Here is a 23,882-nt window from a genome sequence, read left to right on the forward strand (position 1 = left end):
TCTGCCTCTGTGGTCCTCACTCTCACCTGTGCAGACTAAGTTCGGCGGAGTCCTGGAGCCTCCTCTTCTTTAAGATGGAAAAAACATACCAGTTTCCTGAGGCTGCTGAGGATACAAACTCTTGTGGCAGGAATGATTAGTATTAAATACTGAAGATTCTTGCTAGTGGAACAGAACACTGCTCTTTAGCCAACTCTCCCAAAACAAGGCAGCTAGTATTGAAGGTAATAAAAGACAGCATTGCTACAAGAGATGCTTCAACATTACATCTTCATTCTCATAAAGATATCAATAGAATGTACCATGTACATGGCTATGAGTAAATCATACTTTCATCTAAAAGTGACTAAGTGAAAATTATGTTTTTTTTTTTTTTTTTGTCACTGAGTTGTTAGGCATTATCTGAAAATCTGCAAGCATATGTACTCACATTGTGGCTAGTGCAACAAGAGAAGAATGATGCTCTGCAAAGAGCAGTCTCTGGTATTGTAAAGGCCTGTAACCCAGCTAAGGCTGTTTGAAGGTACTAGTTTAAGGATAGGTGTCACTGTGAAGCTTACAACCAGGGAAGGGGCTATTTGCATTTGAGAACTTTAACTCTTATGACACGATATTTCCTGACATTGCTTAGTAAAATAAACAATAGTGGCCTATGTATTTTTAGGAAACACACACACAGAGAGAGAGAGAGAGAGAGAGAGAGAGACAGACAGACAGACACAGACACAGACACAGACAGACACAGACACAGACACAGACACAGACACAGACACAGACACAGACACAGACAGACACAGACACAGACACAGAGACACACATACATCTTCACATCCTTATGTTTCTCCTAAGTTTCTTCAACCAGTTGTATGCGAATGGGAAGGGGCCCAGAACTGCAGCTACCATGATAAAAGTATGAATGTTTATCCCAATGCTGGGATTCAATCAAGAAGCTATACACTTAGTTCCAAAGATACATACCAGAGACCGTCAATTTTTAGTCATGGAAGATTTTATGATTGCTCTTTTGAAATCTGAAATTCTGTTGTCACCAGGTGGCAGGCAAATCAGTACTCAAATGAAGATGTAAATGTCATAGTAACCCTTATGTTTCATGGTACCCCAAGTTTTAAAATATCATTGTGTGTATAATGAGTTCTTTGAGGGAGACAAGGTAAGCTGTTGTTATTTTTTACTGTATTGTGGATTTATTTTTTAATTAACTCATTTGTTTTTTTCACTTTATAACGCAATACCAGCCCTTTCTCTTCTCCCAGTTACCCTTCATGTTTCTCCCCATTCCACCTTGCCCTTCTCTTTTGAAAAGGGAAAGCACCTCTCTGGTTGTTACACCTTACTAATCAACCTCCCTGCACAAAACAGCCAAACAACAGGGAGGACCCTAGGGAGGATGGTTGAATCTTTCTCAAAGGTGGGAACAAAATAGATACCAGGGGTCGATGTAAGGAAGGATCTGGGTGGGAGAAGGGATGGGATGAGATGGGAGGGTGGAAATCATATATAGGAAAAGTAGGGAAGAGAGATGGGAGAGCTGCAGGTGGGGGAAACCTCTAGGACATGCCAGAGACTTGGGATGGGGGAAGGCCCCAGAGGGTCTACTGGGTGACCCTAGCTGAGACTCCTAGCAGTGGGAGACATGGATTCTCAAGTGGCCACTTCCTATACCAGGCAGGACTCCCATTGGAGGGATAAGAACAGAAACCCACCCACAAAACCTTTGACCCGAAATGTTTTCTGTCTACAAGATGTGAAGGGCTGTTGATATTCTTCTCTTATTAGTAAAGGTGAAACTTCCTGTGGTTGAAGAGTTTGATCAAGTCACTCAGTTAAATGGAACTCAAATTCCCAGAATATTCCAAGTTCCCTGGCTCAGTGAGCTATTGTTTCCCTTTGAGAGCACAGAGTTTTGTGTATTGGTCATTTATTAAAATGTTATGTTCAAAAAGATTTGCATTAGTAGAGTTAGAACAGTGAAACTTAGTCCTTTTCTGTTGTTAGCCTTTCTTATTCTGAATCTGCTGTATTCTTTAACTCAAGGAGAAAGGAAGATGTGCGAAGTAATTTCCTCTATTGTTCCTTAGGCTGGAGTTATGGGAGATGCAACTTTGAGGACAGGCTCTGTAGCATGACAGAGGACCAGACCCTGCTACCTGGTTGGACAAGAAGAAGTGGGATGATTAGTACTTCTCCTCCATTTTGGGACCACAATGGAAACATATCTGGTAAATGCTATGAACGTCTTTTTCAGTTATGCAATATATTTCACAATACATTTTGTGGTCTACACCATCTTTATGTCAACTAATCCATGTTTATTTCACTTCACATGGTATCTCCAGTCCTACCCATGTTCCTGAATAGGGGATGATTTTCTACTTTACAACCAAATTGAAAGGCTACTCTACATATATACCACATTTTAAAATTACTGCACCAATTTCTGGGTGCTCAAGCCCATTTTAAAGCCTACCTATGGTTCATCTTGCCTCAGTAAGCACATAAAAGCACATAATCTTTTCCTGTGAGTATATCCCCAACTAGTATAGCATACCTACATAAATATAGCAGTGTTTCTGGAACACTCATACTAATTTCTATAATAAACAGATTAATTTATATTCTTGAACATATTAGTTTCCTTTTAACTTTTATTTTTATATTGGTTTAACCCTTATTTTATTCTGTGTAATTGGTCAAAGACAGAGCATCTTTATTGATATCTTTACATGAAGTATATGTATTATTTCATCCCCTAAAATACTTCTGATTATAAATGTAGCACAAAAAATGTCATGCCTAAATTCCTGGCACCATACCATGTCTATTTTGCTAACACTTGGGTTGATGAAAGCTCTTTGGACACTTTAGGGAAATTATGAATCTGAATGTCAACACCACACAGATTAGAGAATTGAATGCCTTTACTTTTGGTGGGACAAATTTCAGCTCTCTTAAGTAGTACTTGCCTAGTCAGAATTACTAAAAATATCCATGAACTGCTTCCCATCTTTATGGCTATCACTAGGGTTGGACTTCCATTTATTCATTACTTAAAGAACTTTATTCATTCAACATTGTGTGTTTAACTTACATTAAGTAATTAAGTGATTACCTTAATTTAGAATTGGCATAATTGAATTCCATACATGGGTTTAACTTGTTTGTTTCCATATAACATGAAAAAAGTTAACACATTAGCTTGTGTAAATAAAACTTTCCTTTAAAAAGAAATAGGTAATGTTTTTCTTAATAAATACAATGAAATATTCAGATATGGATATTACCATGGAGATCATTTAAGCTAAGTAAATTCTTAAGGTTTACATAAATATGAATATTAGACTTGTGGGTTATACTGGACATTTTATTGTTGTGTCCTAGTTCTCTGAACATTAAGAGCAGAAATGATGATACTAAGTTCACAGAATTAACTTAAGGGTCGGATGGATTAAGAGCTATGTGACACATTTTGTTAAAGTTTATCAAAAATAGGTACTCAAAAACAGCAGGTACTCCCATTTCTAAACGATGTTAATGTTATTAGCAAGATACAATTCTATGCATTTTGACTATGAAGGAAAAAATAAACTAACTTTATTGGAACAAAGAACCAGTTTCACAAATAGGACCAACTACTCCTACAATACAATGAGGTTATTATGGGTTGAGTCATGGCAGACATTGATAGTGACTGACTTAGCTGCTGAGATTTTATTTATTGCAGTGTCGTATAAATTATTTAGTTGTTACTTTCACCTTACTCTTCATTGTTCTCAGGGAGTCTTTCATGTGTGTGTTTGTTCCTCCCAGCTTTATTCACACACACAGTGGCTCCTCTTTCTCTCAAAAGAGTTTATTATTTACTCCCATACTAACTCACTCTGTATCTTGAGCTAGGTAACCTGAAAAGCTATAAACTTCTGCTGTTTTCTCTCTCTTTAAAAAAGAAAAAAAAAACACTATTTCTTTTTGTGTTCCTCCAGCTCAGTGTTAATAATTTTATAGTCTAATGGAAGAGATAAAATTGAACAGTTTACCGCCAAATGATGCTTTCAAATACATCATATGAGTTGGTTTAAATCAGCAGGAGTTGTACTTGACTCTGTTGCCAGCCTTTGGACCACTTTCCCCTAACTAGGCTGCCTTGTCTAGCTACAATAGGTGAAGATGACCCTAGTTCTACTGGAACTTGGTTTGCCAAGGCAGGTTGATATCTTCCTCCCCCTTTTTGAGCCTTTTATGAGGAGAAAGGGAGGACAGGAGAATGATGGCATAATAGGTGAGGGGGATGTGGTAGGCGGCGAGGAGGAAGGGAAGCTATGATTGGGATATAAAGTAAATAGGTTAACTTAAAAGTTGTTGGGAGTCAGAGTAGATAAAATTTGACAGTGTGCGTCACTGGCTGTACAGGCTTACCATTTCCCATTTTAAAATGAGATGATGATACCTAAAAGAGACCCAGGCGAAAGAGTTTAGTTATCCCTTGGCATAATGGACTGATGCTCCTAATAGTATTTGTGAGTCATTTATAAATACAATTAATATTAAGCTGTGAATAATCTCTAGCAGTAATTTTAGTAACTGTCCTAACTTTAGATATTAACTCCTTAAAATATTTATTAGAAATAGTTTTAGAATCTTGACTCCATTTGAAATCCTTGGTTCATAAGTATTAATGACATTTTTGATTAACTTTTTCTTGAAATAATTTGCCTGTGCTTCAAAATAAGATTTTCATCATGTATCCAGTATCTTGAGTTTTCAGAATTGAACTTGAAAATCTATTAGGGTATTAAAATATCACTCTAGCCAGAATTTGAAATCCAATAAGGTTCAGGAGCAGAGATAGAAGTGTTGTATTTATTTTTAAAAGCATACTGCACTATATTTGTTAAAGTAATATCACAATCAGAAATTCAAATACATCTTTGAAATGACAATATGACTTTTAAAAAAGAATAGCCTGTGTGTGGAGGAAGGGGACTTGCAAGGGTGGAAGAAAGGACATGGAGAGGGAACAGTGAGAAGTGATAAGTAATAAATATGATACATATGTATGGAAAAAAAAAAGAATAGCCATATTCTTTCCTCTCTTTTTTTTTTCTAAGATTCAAAGAATCAAGGAGTTTGCTGTGAGACCGTGTGTTCTAGAAATGTCAGATCCTATACCTATAAAGCCTCACCAATATGAGTGCCTATGCATAATCTGAACAAGTACAAAAACAATAGGCATTCCAAAGTGGACAAGAAAAGCCCACAAGGCCTCTACCCTACACAAAGAACTAAATGCACCTTAGTAATGCAGCTAGTGGGATAAATGATCTTTCCCAAGGAGGAGCATACCAACCGACCATCCAATACCAAGTGATCATCCATGAAAGCATACATACATGTAACATTATATAGACTAAGTTATATTTAGATATGTATATACACGGTACAAATGTAGCAACAATTAATGGGAGAAAGGTCATGAATTTAAAAGAAAGGTATATAGAGAGGAGGGAGGAAAGAAAAGGGGAATTGGTGTAATTCTATTTGTAATCTCAAAAATAAAAAGTTCTAAAGACTTTCAATGGATTAAGGAATTTGAGTAGTATATAATGCATTATGTATAGAAGCATTTTAGAGGTAGAATCCAGGGCCTTGAGAGATGGCTCTGCAGTTAAGAGTGCTTGTTGCTTTTCCAGAGGGCCTGAATTGCAGTCCTTGAACCCACTCCTGTCAGCTCACAATCACCTATTATTCTAACCCCAAGGGACCTGACACCATATTCTGCTTTTCAAATGCGATGCACAAGGGTGCATACCCAGATAAACATATATACACATAAAATTTTAAAAAGAAATCTTTTAAAAACACATAATCTACTATAAATATAAAATGTATGGGTTAGCAAAATAAGTTTATAATTCTAATATTTTTATTCATGTCACAGATAATGCTTCTCTTCTTTGGGAATGCTTTTATATGATTTAGATACCTTATGCTAAGTTCTTACATGAGATAAACCCACAGATTATGAAACATGTTCAATATTAAACAACACTTTAGTAGTAACACATTTTTTTGTAGACAGAACATGTATTACATCCATAATCTATATACACATGGTAACTCTAAAAGATTGTCTTACCTTTTAAATAATATTAAAACAATTCTTATATTTGTTATAATATTTGCTATTCCTTTCCAATTCCCTGATGATAACATTTATTATTATTATTATTACATATTTTATTTATTTACATTTGAAATATTATCCCCTTTCCTCATTTTCCCTCCAAAACCCTCCTATCCCTTCCCCCATCCCCCTGTTCACCAAGCCACCCACTTCTGCTTTCATGTCCTAGTATTCCCATACACTGGGGCATCAAGCCTTCACAGGACCAAGGGCCTCTCCTCCCATTGATGTACAACAAGGTCAGCCTCTTCTACATATGCTGCTGGAGCCATGGGTCTCTCCATGTGTACTCTTTAGTTGGTGGTTTAGTCCCAGGGAGCTCTGGGGTACTGGTTGGTTGATATTGTTCCTTTTTGGAGCTACAAAACCCTTCAGCTCCTTGGGTCCCTTCTCTAGTTTCTCCATTGGGGGCACTGTGCTCAGTCCAATTGTTGACTGAGAGCATCCACCTCTGTATTTGTCGGGCACTGGCAGAACTTCTCAGGGGACAGCTATATCAGGTTCTTCTCAGCAAGCACTTGTTGGCATCCACAACAGTATCTGGGTTAGGTAACTGTATAAGGGATGGATCCCTAGTGGAGCAGTCTCTGGATGGTCATTCCTTCAGTCTCAGCTCCTGTCTCTGTAACTCCTTCCATGGGTATTAAGTTCCCCTTATAAGAAGGTCCAAAGTATCTACACTTTGTTCTTCCTTCTTCTTGAGTTTCAGGTGTTGTGTAAATTTTATCTTGGGTATTAGGAGCTTATAGGCTAATATCCACTTATTAGTGATTGCATACCATGTGTGTTCTTTTGTGATTGGGCTATGTAACTCAGGATAATATTTTATAGTTCCATCCATTTGCCTAAGAATTTCATGAAGTCATTGTTTTTAATACCTGTGCTGTATTCCATTGTATAAATGTACCACATTTTCTCTATCCATTCCTCTGTTGAGGGATATCTGGGTTCTTTCCAGCTATTATAAATAAGGCTGCTATGAACATAGTGGAGCATGTGTCCTTATTACATGTTGGATCATTTTCTGGGTATATGCCCAGGAGTGGTATTGCCGGATCTAATGGTAGAACTATGTCCAATTTTCAGAGCAACTGCCAAACTGATTTCCAGAGTGGTTGTACCAGCTTTCAATTCCACCAGCAATGGAGGAGTGTTCCTCTTTCTACACATCCTTGCTAGCATTTGCTGTTTCCCGTGTTTTTGATCTTAGCCATTCTAACTGGTATGAGGTGGAATCCCAGGGTTGTTTTGATTTGCATTTTCCTGATGATTAAGTATGTTGAACATTTATTTTGGTGCTTCTCAGCCATTTGATAGTCTTCAGTTGAAAATTTTTTGTTTAGCTCTTTACCCCATTTCTTAATAGGGTTATTTGTTCTCTGGAGTCTAACTTCTTGAGTTCTTTATATATATTGCATATTAGCTCTCTTTCAGATGTAGGGTTGCTAAAGATCTTTTCCTTATCTGTCGGTTGCTGTTTTGTCATATTGACAGTGTACTTTGCCTTATAGAAGTTTTACAATTTTATGAGGTCCCATTCTTGATCTTAAGGCACAAGAGGTTGGTGATCTGTTCAGGAAATTTTGCCCTGTGCCCATGTGCTGAAGGCTCTTTCCCACTTACTTTCTTTTCTATTCATTTCAGTGTATCTGGTTTTATGTGGAGGTCCTTGATCCACTTGGACTTGGACTTTGTACAGCAGATAAGAATGATTTGATTTTCATTCTTCTACATGCTAACAGCCAGTTGAAATAGCACCACTTGTTGAAAATGCAGTTTTTTTTCCTCTGAGTGATTTTAGGTCCTTTGTTAAAGATCATATGTGTGTGGGTTCATTTCTGGGTCTTTAATTCTTTATCATTGTTCTATCTGTCACTGTACCAAAAGCATGCAGGTTTTTGTTTGTTTGTTTGTTTATCTTATCACAATTGCTCTGTAGTATTGCTTGAGGTTAGGGAGGCAATTCTCCCAGAAGTTCTTTTATTGTTGAGAAGAGTTTTCACTATCTTGTTTTATTTGTTATTCCAGATGAATTTTCAAATTGTTCTTTCTAATTCTATTAGGAATTGAGTTGGACTTTGATGGGGATTGCATTGAACCTGTAGATTACTTTTGGCAAGATGGCCATTTTTACTCTATTAATCCTGCCAATGCATGAGCATGGGAGATCTTCCCATCTTTTGAGATCTTTTTTGATTTCTTTCTTCAGAGACTTGAAGTTCTTGTCATACGGATGTTTAACTTGCTTGGTTAGAGTTACACCAAGGTTTTTTTTTTATTATTTGTGACTATTGTGAAGGGTGGTGTTTTTTCTAATTTCTTTCTCAGCCTGTTTATCCTTTGAGTAGAGGAAGGCTTCTGATATTTTAGTTAATTTTATATCCAGACACATTGCTGAAGCTGTTTATCAGGTGTAGGAGTTCTCTGGTGGAATTTTTGGGATCACTTAATATACTATCATATCATCTGCAAATAGAGGTATTTTTGACTTCTTCCTTTCCAATTTGTATCCTTTTATCTCCTTTTATTGTCTAATTGCTCTGGGTAGGACTTCAAGTACTATATTGAATAGGTAGGGAGAGGGTGGCAGCCTGTCTAGTCTGTGATTTTAGTGGGATTTCTTCAAGTTTCTCTCCATTTAGTTTGATGTTGACTATTTTTTTTATATTGCTATGTTTAGATATGGGCCTTGAATTTCTCATCTTTTTAAGACTTTTATCATGTAGGGGTGTTGGATATTGTCAAATGCATCTAAAGAAATGATCATATGTGTTTTTTTTTAATTTTAGTTTGTTTATATAGTGGGTTATATTGATAGATTTCCATATATTGAACCATCTCTGCATCCCTGTGATGAAGCCTACTTGACAATGATGGATGATCATCTTGATGTGCTTTTGGATTAAGTTTGTGAGAATTGTATTGAGTATTTTTGCATCGATATTTATAAGGGAAATTGCTCTAAAGTTCTCTATCTTTGTTGGATCTTTCTGTGGTTTAGGTATCAGAGTAATTGTGGCTTCATAGGATGAATTGGGTAGAGTTCCTTCTGTTTCTATTTTCTGGAATAGTTTGAAGAGTATTGGTATTAGTTCTTCTTTGAAGGTCTGTTAGAACTCTGCACTAAACCCATGTGGTCCTGGGCCTTTTTTTGCTTGTTTGGGAGACTATTAATGATTGCTTCTATTTCTTTAAGGGTTATGGGACTGTTTAGATGATTTATCTGATCCTGATTTAAATTTGGTACCTGGTATCTGTCTAGAAAATTGTCCATTTCCCCAAGAATTTCCAGGGTTTGTTTTGGTTTGTTTGTTTGTTTGTTTGAGTATAGGCTTTTGTAGTAGGACCTGATGATTTTTTGGATTTCCTCAGTTTCTGTTGTTATATCACCCTTTTCTTTTCTGATTTTGATGATCTGGATACTGCTTCTGTGCCTTCTGGTTTGTCTGCCTATGAGTTTATCTATTTTGTTGATTTTCTCAAAGAACCAACCATGGTTTGGTTGATTCTTTGTATAGTTTAACTGAAACTCTCATAATATGAAGGCCTACTCTCCTGAATATTGTAGCTGGCTCAGAGCATGTCTTTGTCATGCTTCCAAAGACAGCTCTCCCTTGGATCCCAGGTGAGTGGTGGGCCAGGTCTACACAGTCCTCAAATATCAACATGCTCCTGGGCAACAGCTTGGACTAGATATTTCTGCCTGGCATTTGGTGGTAACAGACCCCTGATACTTCAGAGCAACAGACCCAGATGTGGCCCCTGGTGATAGTACACAACAGGACCCCACTATGGTCCCGGGGGACATTACTGTTTTCTTACATCAGGTTGTTACTCACTACCTCTTCATTTTGCTCACATTTTTCTATTTCTTTTTACCCTCCATTTCTCTTTCACTTGCCCGATCTTAGTGTTCCATGAGTATCTTCAGTCATCTCAGGAGTGGTCTCAAAAGTGATATGCCCCTCTCCTGTATTTTGGCACAAGTCAGGGGTCATCTTGAGCATGTTCTATACCTCAAGATCTGTATAGTACCAGACTGGTAGGCATTTCAGTTTAACTCCCTGTCCAGGCCCCATGTCACCAGCCTGGTGGTTGCCTTGACTTGCCTCCTCCCCTGCCCTGCCAGAGTGGCCTCTTGTGAAGGTTGTCTATCTCAGGATAACCACTGCCCAGGGCCCTTAGTCCTAAGCAGAGTTCCTCTTGTCTCTGGTGTGCTCATATCCTGGGAGCCCATATGGGCCTGCCCGACATCAGATTGGTGGCTATATCATGTTTGCTTTTTTACAGAATGTTAGGCCACCAATCAATGAAATACTTATAGGTAAAACTAAGCATTGACACAGCCTATCTCCTTTATGCCACCTACTAATACACATGTGACACGGCAGCCACATTTGTAACCTCTCTAGGGACAGGACCCAGACATGGACTTTTAGAACGTGCCTCAGATCAAATCAGAAAGTATAGTGGCTCATTGCCCAACAATGTTCATGCCACTGTTGCAATAGTAGATACATCTTGACTTGCAGGTTATTATAATAGCATGTAGGGTCCAATGGTGAGTGAGATTATTGATAGTTTTACTCTGGCTATATTGTACATAGCAGTCCCCGGTACTATGAGAGCTATTTAGCAGTGGGGAAGTACCCTAGTTGATTTGCAATTGATTTCTCTATGTTATATAATAAGAGAATGTGGTGTCTTCAATTTTGGAGTCTGACCATCCAGTTATGGTAAGCAACTGCAATAGTGTATGCTATTTTGGGTGCTTCTAGGGCCTCTCTGCCCAATAACTTGCAAGGAAAAATTCCACACCTTGCACTGTAATTGGTATTTCATAACTCATGTCTTTTGGGAACCACATTGTCTACCTGTGCAAAGTATATCCAGAAAAATTAAAATTTAAAAAGTTATATAATGAATTTTCTGACTAGCTAATGGGTTTCCATTAGTCTTCTGCACACATTCTTAGTTTTGACTAACCCACCTATTGTCTCCCCCTCCTTCATTCTCCACCTCTTATCCATATTTTAACCTGTAGTATTCCCCACACATCATTTATGTTATATGATCTCCTGTCTTCCATTATATTTCCTTGGGGGCTATCCCATACCTTCTCTCCACCATGTGACCTCCCTGATAACTCCATGATCCTCATCATTTCAGCCTTTCTATTCCTACTATTCTACACCTCTAATATCATTTTACCCATATCTTCCCTTAAGGCATCTTTTTTTTTTTTCCCCAAAGCACCCCTTTCTAGATTTCTGTCTTCCATTTGTTCTCCATAGACCATGAGACATCCTTATTCTTGCTTTCTTACTGTTGGGTATTGGGCTATACACAGACAGTCTGGTCTCCAGTCTTGCTGAGATGTTGAACCCTGAACCCGGTGGTGATAATTCACCTACATGGGATGGAAGGAGTTCTCTCTTGTCTCCTGGAACCCTGGCTCCTGTCTCTACTCTTGGCCATGGCTGGTCTCTCTCTTTCCACCTTCTCTCCTTTCTCCCTGCCTTTCTATAATAAAGCTCTAAAATCATAGACTGTCTCTTTGTCAAGGCCCACTGTGCAGACTCTTGCCTGTGTGGGAACCTCTCTCCCTTAGCCCTCTCTCCGGTAACCCCAGGACACAGGGTGTTGCCCCGAGGCTCCCCGGTTGGGAGATGCCCCTTGTCCACACCCCGACAAGTGGGGTCCGTGGCTTATGTGCCTACCCAGGGCCGAGTGGAAAGCGTCTGGCAGCCCTCCCGCATCTGCCTCCCCAGAGGATAGGAGGAACTCTGGTCAGACTTGGGCTTTCCTCCCCCTCCTCCTTCCCCTGCCCATTTTAGTTCCCACATCTTACTAGAATTATTTCTTAGTGTTGATAGAGGTTTCTGAGTGGCCCTTCTCAGTTTTCAGCCAGCAGCCCTTCTATTAGAGCACTAACCACACAAATGACCTGTAATTGCATCCAATCCTTACGCTAGCATCTGAAGGAATTTCATTTGCTCTCAGTGTTTCCTGGTGTTTCTACTCCTTAAAAACGAATTATACCTGTGTTGTTTAAGTTCAGAGCCTCTTAAGGTTTGAGCTATCTGATTTCATTTACTTTTCTTTGTAATTTTCTTATGCCCTTTAAAAAAATTCCTCTTTCATACAATACATCCCTACCACACAAATTTCCCTTCCTCCACATTTATCAGCATCCCCCACTACGTCCTTATTCCCTCCCTCCACCTCTCTTCCACTTCCACTCAGAAAAGAGAAGGCTCACAAGGGACATCAACTGAACATGGCCTAGCAACCTACAACAGTACTAACTACAAAATTTGTTCCCTAGTTTAATAATTTTGTTTCTCTCTGGACTTTCATTTTAGTGATCCCCAGTACCTCCCTGTCTGTCTCATGCTGCTTTTCTTCCAGGGAATGAAAACACACATTATGTTATAAGACTAAGCATGGTGAGTTGTATTATTTGTCATGAAGAGTCCATTGCAGAATGTGGGGAATCCTTCATGATCACTATATAAATCACGCTTTTGCACCTTTACGGTTTGAATAGCTGTTTATACTGAAATCAGGAAAAATAAATTTTGATTTATTAGTTTCCATTTTGTTCTAAAAGCTCTTTATTGAGCATCTGTATTATGTTAATACTGCTCGAGGGCCCAGTGGTATAGTGGAAAAGAGAATACTTCTTCTCCCCAGTGAACTTTCAATCTACTAACATAAAAAGAAACCTGAGATTTGTGCTCATGAGACAAAAGTAATAAATTCTGTCGAATTACTATTTTTTGGATACAAATGTACATTAAAAACTCACAATGGGGCAAAGGTGAAACCTGCTTGTAAATATATGTGCTTAGCAGATATCATTTAGTAGCATTTATATTGTTTTTACCCAAAGAGATTTTGAAAGAAAGATTCATCTGTTCTAACCATCTACTTGTTTTTTGTTTAAGGGTTCTGGTTTTGGAACTATATTATCTGTGTCCCAGTTAGTCTGTTTTGTACTGTGGAAATCGTTCTAACACAGAGGGACTGAGCATGACTCTGTTTTGCTAAACACTTAAGAATTTAGGCAGTGGGACCAGTGAGAAGGCTCACTGGATAAAACCACGTATCATGCACACCTGAAAAACTGAGCTGGATATTCAAACCTAACATGAAAGGCAGGAACTGAATGGTAATCTGTGCTGCCTGCCACATATGTAGCATAGCCTGAATGTGCTTATCCACATATACACAATACTAATACATAAAGATAGATGTATGTGTGTATGTGTATATTCATGTATGTGTGTCTGGTCACCTGAGTGTTACTAATTTTCTCAGTGTTACTGTTTCTTTCTCTTATTTTCTCTTCTGGACCTGAGCACCTTACAGTTGAAGGTCTCCTGTGTACCATATCTAATGAGTAGTGAGCTTTTGGCTTTACCCTTGGTCCTTCAATTATATAGTTTTTGGTTCTTGTCACCAAGTAGGGATAAATGTAGGTTCCATCTTGTGAAGTAGGCCTTAAGTCAAATCAGATATAGGTGGGTTACCCCGACAAACTTTATGCCACTATTGTGGTAGCATGTCTTGCAGGCAGAACACCATTGAAGTTTGAAGGATCTGTATCAGTGTTGTTATATATATTTCACTTTTGGTAGCATGGAGAGTACGTTCTTACAGGAAAGATGCTAGAACACAGGGGCAAAGGTTCTACATAGGCACCAACTTGACCTCTCCATGTAGTACTTCTCAATTAGTAGTGCAGGTGTTATCTTCTGAATAGTGTCGTGGCATCAGTTTGTGGAGAGAAGCCTATAGTGTTTGAAATTGTCTGAGTTGTTTGGGAGTTCCCATGGAACTCCTTGGCTAACAACTCAATTAGGTGATACACACACAGACACACACACACAGACACACACACACAGACACACACACACACACAGACACACACAGACACACACAGACACACACACACACACACACACACACACACACACACACACACTTACTTAGTACTGGAAAGATCATTTAGTGCCAGGAGATGTCCAGTTGAGGATCTGTCTCCCTCATTATTTGATCATTTCATTTAAAATGCCTAATATCTGTATATATTTAGGAAACTTCAACTGTAGTATGTTTTCATATGACCCTCAAATGTTTCTAGATTTTAGCTGTGTCTTCCTGAATTCCTTCCACATTTGATTATCCTGTTCCAGGTTTCCCTCATTCTCCATCCACCCATGATTATCATATTCCCTTTCCTAGGGAGATCTATTTGCTCACTTAGTCTGTTAATCTATAAATAACCTTCATGGTTCTATAGATTATACTAGCTTGGTTATATAACCTCTATGGTTCTATAGATTATACTAGCTTGTTTATCATTGGCTTTTCAACTAATAGCCATATATAAGCAAACAGACACCGTATCTATTTCTCTGGGTCTGGGTTATCACACTCAGAAAGATTTGTTCAAGTTCCATAACTTCACCTGAGAATTTCATGGCTTCATTTCTTTTAATGGCTGCGTAATAGTTCACTGTGTAGACGCACTGCATTTCTTTTTTGTTCATCCTTCTTTGGAGAGAAAGTTAGGTTGCTTGCATTTTTGGCTATTATGAATAGAACAGTAATAAATATGGTTGAATGAGTGCCATTCTTTCAGTATATACCAAAAAGTGATAAAGATGGATATTGAGGTAGATCCATTCCAGTTTTCCTGAGGAATCACAAACACTGATGTTCATAGAGGCTGCACAAGTTTGCAGTCTCACCAGAAATTGATGTCTATGCCCTTCACTACATATTCACTCTAAAAAGAGCTGTCACTAGAAGTCCCAGAATCTACTAAAAGCACCGCTTTTTTAGGTTGCATCTTTGTTCCAGTGATGGTATATCTTGCTGTGAAATAGCTTTTCAGTCTCATGTCTCAAAGGCCTTTTATGCATCTAATAGGATGATCCTGTGATTTTTGTCTTTCAACCTGTTCATGTGATGGATTGTGTTTAACAATTTATGTATGTTAATTCATTCCTGAATTTATGGGATGAAACCTATTTTATAATAAAGAATGATATTTTTAATGTATTCTTGGATCCCATCTGCAACTGTTTACTGAGAATTTTTGCATCTGTTTTCATATGGGAAATTGGCTTCTATTATTTTTTGGTTTGATCTTTATGTAGTTTGGGTATCAGGGTAATAGTGGCCCCATAAAACAAATGAGATCTATTATTTTCCTCTCAGTGTTGTAAAATATAATTTGAGGAGTGTGAGCATTAACTCTTCATTGAAAGTCTGGTACACTTCTGCACTAAAATCATCTGCTTGTGTGCTTTATTTGGTTAGTACACTTTTAATGACTGCTTCTATTTTGCTCGGGGTTGTTGGTCTGTATAAATTGTTGATCTGATCTTATTTTAATTTTTGAAGCTAGTATATTTTGAAAAAATTATCCACTTTAAAACTATTCCAATTTGGTGGAGTACAGATTATTAAAGTATGTCATTAGATTCTCTGGATTTCCTTGGTGTCTATTGTTAAATTCCTTCTTTCATCTCTATTTGTTAATTTGTATCTTCTCTTAGCCTTTTAGTTTATTTCACTAAAGGCTTGTCAATCCTATCGATTTTGTCAAGGAACAGACTCTTACCTGCTCCCTGCCCCAGGAAAACTATAGACCTTTATTTGGATAACTTGTAGATATAAAGACATTCTCACAGTCACCATATTTGTCTTCTTCCAGTACCATTCTCCATAAAAATCTAGTCTAGATTTTTTCCAAGACTCCTCCTTCTCACTTTTTCAGTTTTAGGTGAAACTCTTATTTTCCTGTTTGAACATCGTTGCTTTATTTTTTGAAGAAATAAATTATGTTGTTTCTTTCTTAGTTGAGCCTGTTGGTATAATGGAGAGTTCAAGGCTGAGCTAGTACACATGAGGAAAGGTTGAAGATGGTAATCCTTCATGGAACCAAGTCTGGTTTATTGATATTTTTTATTTTATTTTTTGTCATTGTTGTGTTTTGTAATATCAGCTCTGAATTTGCTCACTTCTTGCCATCTATGCCTTTTGGGTATGGTTTCCTCTGTTTTTTTTTTTTTTTTTTCCTAGAGATTTTAGGTGAGCTGTTTCTCCATTTTTTAGGTGTTTTTTTGTTTGTTTGTTTGTTTGTTTGTTTTATGTAGGTACTCAGTGCTGCTTGGAACTTACGATTCTCAGATCTGCCTTTACTGTGCTCCATAAATTTGGGTATATTGTGTATTTATTTTTATTCAATTCTATAAAGTCTTTAATTTTTTTTCCTTAATTTTTATCCTCACTCATTTTTATTTGGTAGTGTGTTTTTCAGTTTCCATGAGTTTGTAAGTTTTCTGTTGTTGATATCCTGTAGTACCTATCTTTGATAGAGAAAATGCATGATATTCTTTTTCTTTCTTTCTTTCTTTTTAATCTGGTGAGAATTGCTTTGTATCTAAGTCCATGGTCAACTTTGGAAAAGTTCCTTTTGGTGTTAAAATGAAGGTATATTCTTTTGTGTTTGGGTGCAATGTTCTATAGATATCTGTTTGGTCCCCTTGGGTTATCACATCAGTTAGCTGGAGGGTTTCTGATCTTTGTTTTTGTCTGGATGACCTGTCAACTGGTTAGTGTCAGGTACTGAAGTCCCTCACTATCAATGTGTGAGGGGCAATATGTGATTTAAGTGTAGTAGTGGTTTTTTATGAACTTGTGATAATTTTTTATCCTTGTGTTTGGTGCATTGATGTTAAGAATTTCAATGTCATTCTGGTGGATTTTTGATCCGATGACTATGTCATGTCCTTTCCTATTTTTCCTGATTAGTTTTGGCTTGAAGTCCATTTTGTAAGATATTATGTCTACACTAGCTTTCTTCTTAAGACTATTTGCTTGGAATATCTTTTTTTTCAACCTTTTACTATGAGGCAATGTCTATCTTTGAGGTTAAGGTTCTTCTTGGATGCAGCAGGAGAATACATTCTGGTTTTGCATCCATTCTTTTAGTCTGGGTGTTTTTATTCAGTAATTGAACCCATTGATACTGAGAGTTATCAATAAGCAGTGTGTGTTGATTCTTGCTAATTAGTTGTTGTTGTTGTGGCGGTGGAGGTGGTCATAATGGTAGTGATTTTATGTGTCTGTACTCATGTGTTTGTGTGTTTGTGTGTGTGCATATCACTGATTTCCATTTCTAGAACTAATAATTTGTTTAAAACCAACATTATACTACATTTCTTATGCTTATAAATTAGTAACTTTCTTAACATTTATTTATTATTCTAAGTGAAAGCTAATCAATGCCAATTGTTCTGCCCAAATATCAGAAAACATGAGGTTGATAGGCTTCATAATATTAATATTGATTGATGCAATGAAGTGAGAATTAGATTTGACTTTCAGTCTGTCTTTGAAATAGCAGTAAGTGACTTGGATAGACAGGTCATCATAATCACTGTCACCGCTGTTCTTCCTCACTCATTTGACATGCAGCAGTGTACAAAACAGAGTATCAGATAACAGGGGCTTCTGTATCAGCCATGATAGCTCTAGTAAATCACATCAGAGATGCTCTGTCAGCCTCAAGAAGTATGTATTTTTTTAGAAGCTTCCAAACAGTGGTATATATGTTGATACTACAACCTTCAAGAAAATATCATGGATCTGTGCTGTTTCTTGTGTTTCTAGAAAAAGCAAGGACCATGTCATCCAAGCCTTTTATGATAAAGATATAGAAAATAATGTTCTCATTGGATTTCTTGCTGAGGTGCTTATTTTAATAGGCAGTGTGTAAGTTCTTTATGTAGTTTTCACTTCCTATGTCAAATGTGATCTCAATATATTTTGGACTGTTGCCCATATTAACATTATAAAGTATATAATCATTATTGGCTCTTTAAATTGACCTTATAAAATGTAAAAAAAAAAATAGACAATCCCCAATGGGGATTTTAATTTTTAATCTTTTAAACACAGCCATAATCACCTTTGGTGATTACAATAAAGTGCCAGTGATCAGCTTGAGTCTAATTTGATCATTTTTGTTCCTCACAGCCCATTTTCTCGCACTGGTCTCCAGGGTTGATTCCATCTCCTCAAACTTAAGAAGCAGAATTTTCCTACCAACTAATGATCAGCAAGTTTGTCAGGTATTTGAATACACAATGCACGTTTTGACACACTTGGCAATTCCCTTATTTTAATTATTTGAGTACCAATTATTTTTTACAGATTACCTTTTATAACTTCTCCAGTAACCAGAATGGCAAATTGATAGCAGGCCTTCAAACCATGTCTGGGGATCCTATTGAGCATTTATGGCAGCAAACAGAGATACTCCAGAGTCGGTGGGAAAGAAATGTCATCACAGTACGGAGCTCACAGCACTTTCAGGTACATTTTTCTCTCTAACTATGTCATTAGAGGAAAACCCATGAGAACCCAGATTTCAGAACAGGCCAATTTAAAAGTCACATGGCCAATTCATCTGCGAGGGAAGAGGATTTCCCATGTTTTCAAGTTTTAGTAAAATTAGGATGGCTGGTTACCTAAAAGGCATTTTCATTGCAAATTTTGACTTTATATTATGAATTAAAAGGATATATTTTAAGATACAGCAATATATAGTTTAATGATAATCTTGTAAAATCCAGTGAAATTATTTCCTCAATTTCCTAAGCCTTTTATTTTCATGCTTTACTTTTTCTACTCCTTGTTCTTTATACTTCTTCCTCCCCAAAACTAATTTTTCTCTCTGACTTTTCTCATGCATTTGAAAGAAGAGGATAATTTTGAATAATGAATAAAGAGATTTTAATTTACATACTAATTCCAATGCTGTTGAAGTAGAATAATTCTTATGGTTATAAATCTTATGGTTAAGCTCATTTCAACACAGTCTTTATTTTCCTAAATAATTTTATGAATTAAATCCAATGGAAGCCTATAAAAGATAAGCTTATTTATGCAACCCAATAAAACTTACGCATGACAGAAATTATAATATCATGGTTATTATAAGACTTCCTGAGAAATTATTGCCTAACATTTGGGATGGCCAAGCAAAATTTTCCAGTTAAAGATGAGATGGATTTTAAAGCATGATATTCTTTAAGAAATTACTTTCTAAGCCCAGTGTATGAACCAATTTAGCCCAAGTAGATTTTCTTTGTGATTTATTTTTAGAATAATATAACAATCAATTATTTTATTTTAAGTTTTTCTTTTTTATTGCTTAAGCACTTCACACATGATTATAAAGTTTTTTTGATGAAATATTCTCTCCCCCAATTTCTTCACACCCTCTCCACACTTTTTTCCTCCCACCTTCATGTGTTCAAAAACAAAACAGAATGCTTAGGCCACTAACTCTGTCTGTATGCCCATGTATGTAGGACCATGTGTTGGAACATGGGTAGCATTTCAGGGGGTAGATCTCTGAAGAAAAATGACTCTTCTTTCCCTAGCATCCATACATTGCCAATAGTATCTTGGGTAGGGTTGGTCTTTCTTGAGCCCCTCCCCATTCATGTTGGCATTTTGCTGGCTTGATCTTGTGTAGATATTGGACATTTAGTAACTGATTCTCTGAGTTGATGTGTGCAAGAGTCCTGCCTGACCATCAGATATTTTTGCTGAAGATATCCACTATTTCTGATTCTTAAAATCCTCTCACCCACTCTTCCATGATGCTCCCATCGTGTTGGCAGAAGTGGGAATGATATTAGATGTCCCATTTAGAACAGAATACTCCACAGGACCTTATTATTTGCACATTTACCATGTATGGTTTTCTGTGTTAATGGCAATCTATTGTAAATAGTAGCTTTTCTGATGAAGGTTGAGAGATGTAAACTGCTCTAATTTCTTATCTATAACTACCATCTAAAATAAATTTTATATTAAAAATATCTGATTTGGTGCTACATATTCATTTGCTTAAGTCTATGGAATGAACTAGCTTCAATTCCTTCAGCTAACTGTGAGTGACTAACAGAAAAAGTATGGAGAAATGATAGGTACCTGTGCTTGTTATAAATGTTGAATGAAATTTACAGGAATGACATATTTGCTTAGTTGATGTCATTAAATCACTGTACTTGAAATTTTCCATTATTATTAAGTTAAAAGAGTATTCATAGATGATATAAAAATAATTTAGTGTGTGAATAAGTGTTATGTAGATTTAACTGTTCTATGATTGGGCATAGTTTTTAACTTTGAGAATTTGCAATCTATTGAAGTCAAACATTTTTGTTTATGTGAGAGATATCTTATGACATAGCTTTTCTGCTGATTGCTTTGATTATTTAAATATTACTTACATGGTATACTTGATATGTGCTATGTATGATGAATGAAAGGTTTTAAGTACCATTTTAAGGGATGTTTGGTATCAGTGGGTAGCAGATATTTTGTGTTACAGTGGTTTTAGCTGAGTGTGGTGTGCTGAGTGTTCCCCTGGAGACCAGGTTTTGCTATGACCACTGAGCTGTGATTCAATGTTAGAGAAGATTCTAGTATATATTTCTTATGCACTTTTCAGCCATCTTGTCTACCTAACCAGCATCATAAATCCAAGGCTGACTTTGTTAAAAATGATCCACTTCAACTGGATAAGATTTGTCCCGTTACCTTCTCTCTTGTGTCACTTTTAATGACTGATAAGATTTTACTTAGGTACATTTTAAAATCATCACTTACCTGTTTTTCTAAACCTTGAACATCAAGTACTAAGAAAGTTTTAATGGATCTTTGCCAAGTTAATACACTTTTAGTAAATAATTGTCCATATCTTTAGGTCAAGGTATTTATAGTACAGTGACAGGTTTGGGTGATGGAGAAAGGTAATGTTTGGTGGATCTTTTCAGTCAAACCTTTTACAATTAGATCCTTGCTTACTTCATGTGCCTATTTATAAACACTATACAGTTTGCTGGTCAAAGTGTGTATCAGATAAATATAAAACTTAACAGTCCAGAAAATATTTTCTTTAGGGAAATTCAGCTGTGGCTTGGACATTGAGTTTATCTTTGTGAGTTCTTTAAAAGCAGCAGGAACTTCAGTTAATCTAGGTGCTTTCTCAGTTTAGTAATGTGTTTCTCTAAATACTTTATTGCTGATGGAAAATTAGTGCTTGTAACTAAAAAAGCTTTGTTAAGAGGACTGGAGTGCAAGGCTCCTGGGATGCTTAGGCTATACTGATGCTTTAAGGCTACAGATACCTTTAATTTTATCCTGTCAGCAAGTAAACAGATGTTCATTCACTGCTTTGTGGTGAGCTGCAGAGATGAGCTGTGCTTATATTGGGAACTACCATCAGCCACTATCTTGTTCCTGAAGAGCTTTTGTGAGAAGACTATTTTAGGAAGTTTGTAATCAGTGCCTCCATGTTATATCTGCTGCCTCAGCAACTTGGAAGCCCTCAGGAATTATTTCATTCTCTGCAATTTTCCCTCCATGCTGACTTCTGATAGTTTAAAGCTACACATGCTTCCTTCAGAAATAGCTGGATAGGTTATTTCAGTCAGTGACAGCTACATCTCAGGTTAATGTGAGTTCTGGGGAAATCCCCTGAAGCTGGTTGTCATCCAGGGCCCTTTATCGTTTCTTTCTGAAAAATGATAGTCTTGTTCCTTAATAAAATTGAAGTATTTTAACTTCCAAGGATGCACTGGTCCATAAACGAGGAGTTAGCATTATGGACAAAGATGGCAACATTTCATAGGTGGTTTGAAGACATTTGGGGCATGGTAGCAACTAACATTTATTGAACATTTACTAAAGTAAAGGGAATGTGCTTAACTACTTCATACCACAATATAACTGACCCCTCAGGGACGATTCTGAAGGGGAATGGTAATTTGCCCCTATTTTAACATTGAGGTTTTGAGCGTTACAGAGTTTAATAACCTATCATGTAACCATGTCATATTAGAATCTACAGAAGTTTCATTTCAGATGTCAATCACTTAGACACTGAATGATAATAACTGTCTATACTGTGTCTAACTAAACTGTTTTAGAAAAGAGAGAGAGAAATCAAAACCTCCAAAAGTCGTCAACTCTGCTGCATGAACTCAGTAAATATTCTTTTATGTGGTATGTTGCATGAAATTATCCTGCTATTGCATTGTTAGTGAATGTCTATCATTTTAAAATATTGCAGATCCATGAAATTAGATTTACTATTGTTTTAAATTTTTAGAAAGGAAAATGACAACTAGGTATTCTGACATATGCTTACAATTCCAGAACTTGGAAAACTGAGTCAGAAGAATCTAAGTTCAAGTCTCACCTGGTCTCTCTAAGGAGATAGTGTCTAAAAACATGAGGAAAAGAAAGAAGAGTAATTGGAAAATAATTGAGTATACTGTATGAATCAAGGAAGTTCTAATGATATGTGCCTTTCTATCATTTATCCCTGCGTCATTTATCTACATAATTATGTAATTGTTATATTTTTGGTCAGGAACTTATTGTTAAGACAATTTTCACAAGTTTTCTTTAGTCATACCAAGTTAGCCTGTGATTTAGCTGAGCCAAATAAACATATAATATCTATTACAAACTCTAATGAGGAGAGGATTAGGGCAGGAAGGCAATTTAAAGGCAGCTTCAATAGATCAAGCATAAGGAAATGGGAGTGGAGACAAGACTAGAAGGAAAATAGGCTTAATAGGTCCTGGATGATTAGACATGAGACCCGAGGAGAAAGGGATTCCCAAAAGGTCATTTTGGAGTTTTGAGCATCACAGAGTCATAGTCTGATTCATTGTCAGCAAGTGAGTAAAGTGAGAGCTTCAATTTGGATAAAGAGTGTGGTGTGTTAAGAATTAGAGTAATTTTTCTCATTTGAGGGGAAATGCCTGCAGGCATCCAAGGCATGGAAGGAGAACCCAGGAGAGTGGCAGACATTTGTCAAGTAAAATATGTATTTCTTCAGGCTGGATACTAGCTGAACTCTGATGATGGGTGATCTTTTGGGGAGAAGAAATGAGGGTGGTGATGGAACAAACATTTATTACTACTTCTGATTTTAAATATGGTGTCTGTGGGGATATGCTTAATTTACCAGGAGCTAAGGAAACACAGACATCTGGAAAAGTTCTCAGAAAAATTAAAAGAACAACACATAGAAATATTGAAGTTCATATTCACAAGCATGATCCATAGAATAGCTGTCATATCTTAATATCTGTTGTAATAAGAAGTGTTAATAACATTTAATGGTAATTATATACCCAGTGAGTTTTATTTCTTAAATGTTTTATTTGTTGATTGTTTATTTATGTTTTTATGTATGAATTTATTTAATGTATATAAGTGAGTGCATGCATGCATGTCTATATACCATGTGCTTGTCTGTGGAAGATAAAAAAGGTTGTTGGATCCTCTGGGACTGGAGTTACCGATGAATGTGAGCTATCATCAATGTTCTGGTAATTCAAACCTGGTGCTTTGGAAAAGTAGCCATTGTTATACTCCAACCAGTCTCTCTGTCTCTCTCTCTCTCTCTCTCTCTCTTGATATTGCGCCAGAGAATGGCCTCTGACTCTTTATATAACAGAGGATCATCTGGAACTTTGAATCCTCCTGTATCTGTCTCCTGAAGTCTAGGATTAAATGTCATCATGCTGAATGAGCTTCGAGGGGAGTAACCTGGGCCACAGGCATG

At 36.8% G+C, this 23,882-nt stretch overlaps 1 protein-coding gene and 1 non-coding gene across 2 annotated transcripts in view; one reads left to right on the forward strand and one right to left on the reverse strand.

Annotated features, from left to right (window-relative positions):
- Positions 1–23,882, forward strand: part of Malrd1 (MAM and LDL receptor class A domain containing 1) — a 667,530-nt gene that overhangs the window by 19,973 nt on the left and 623,675 nt on the right. The window contains exons 2-4 of the mRNA XM_021156265.1: positions 2,100–2,240; positions 18,260–18,354; positions 18,437–18,598. Coding sequence (XP_021011924.1) covers positions 2,100–2,240; positions 18,260–18,354; positions 18,437–18,598 — 398 coding nt within the window. The remainder of the gene's footprint in view (positions 1–2,099; positions 2,241–18,259; positions 18,355–18,436; positions 18,599–23,882) is intronic.
- On the reverse strand, positions 10,493–10,621 carry LOC115030512. The gene has a single exon (XR_003836104.1). It is a non-coding gene; the product is annotated as a small nucleolar RNA SNORA17 (small nucleolar RNA).

The sequence above is a fragment of the Mus caroli genome, chromosome 2 (assembly GCF_900094665.2).
Source record: "Mus caroli chromosome 2, CAROLI_EIJ_v1.1, whole genome shotgun sequence".
In the NCBI taxonomy this organism is placed as follows: domain Eukaryota; kingdom Metazoa; phylum Chordata; class Mammalia; order Rodentia; family Muridae; genus Mus; species Mus caroli.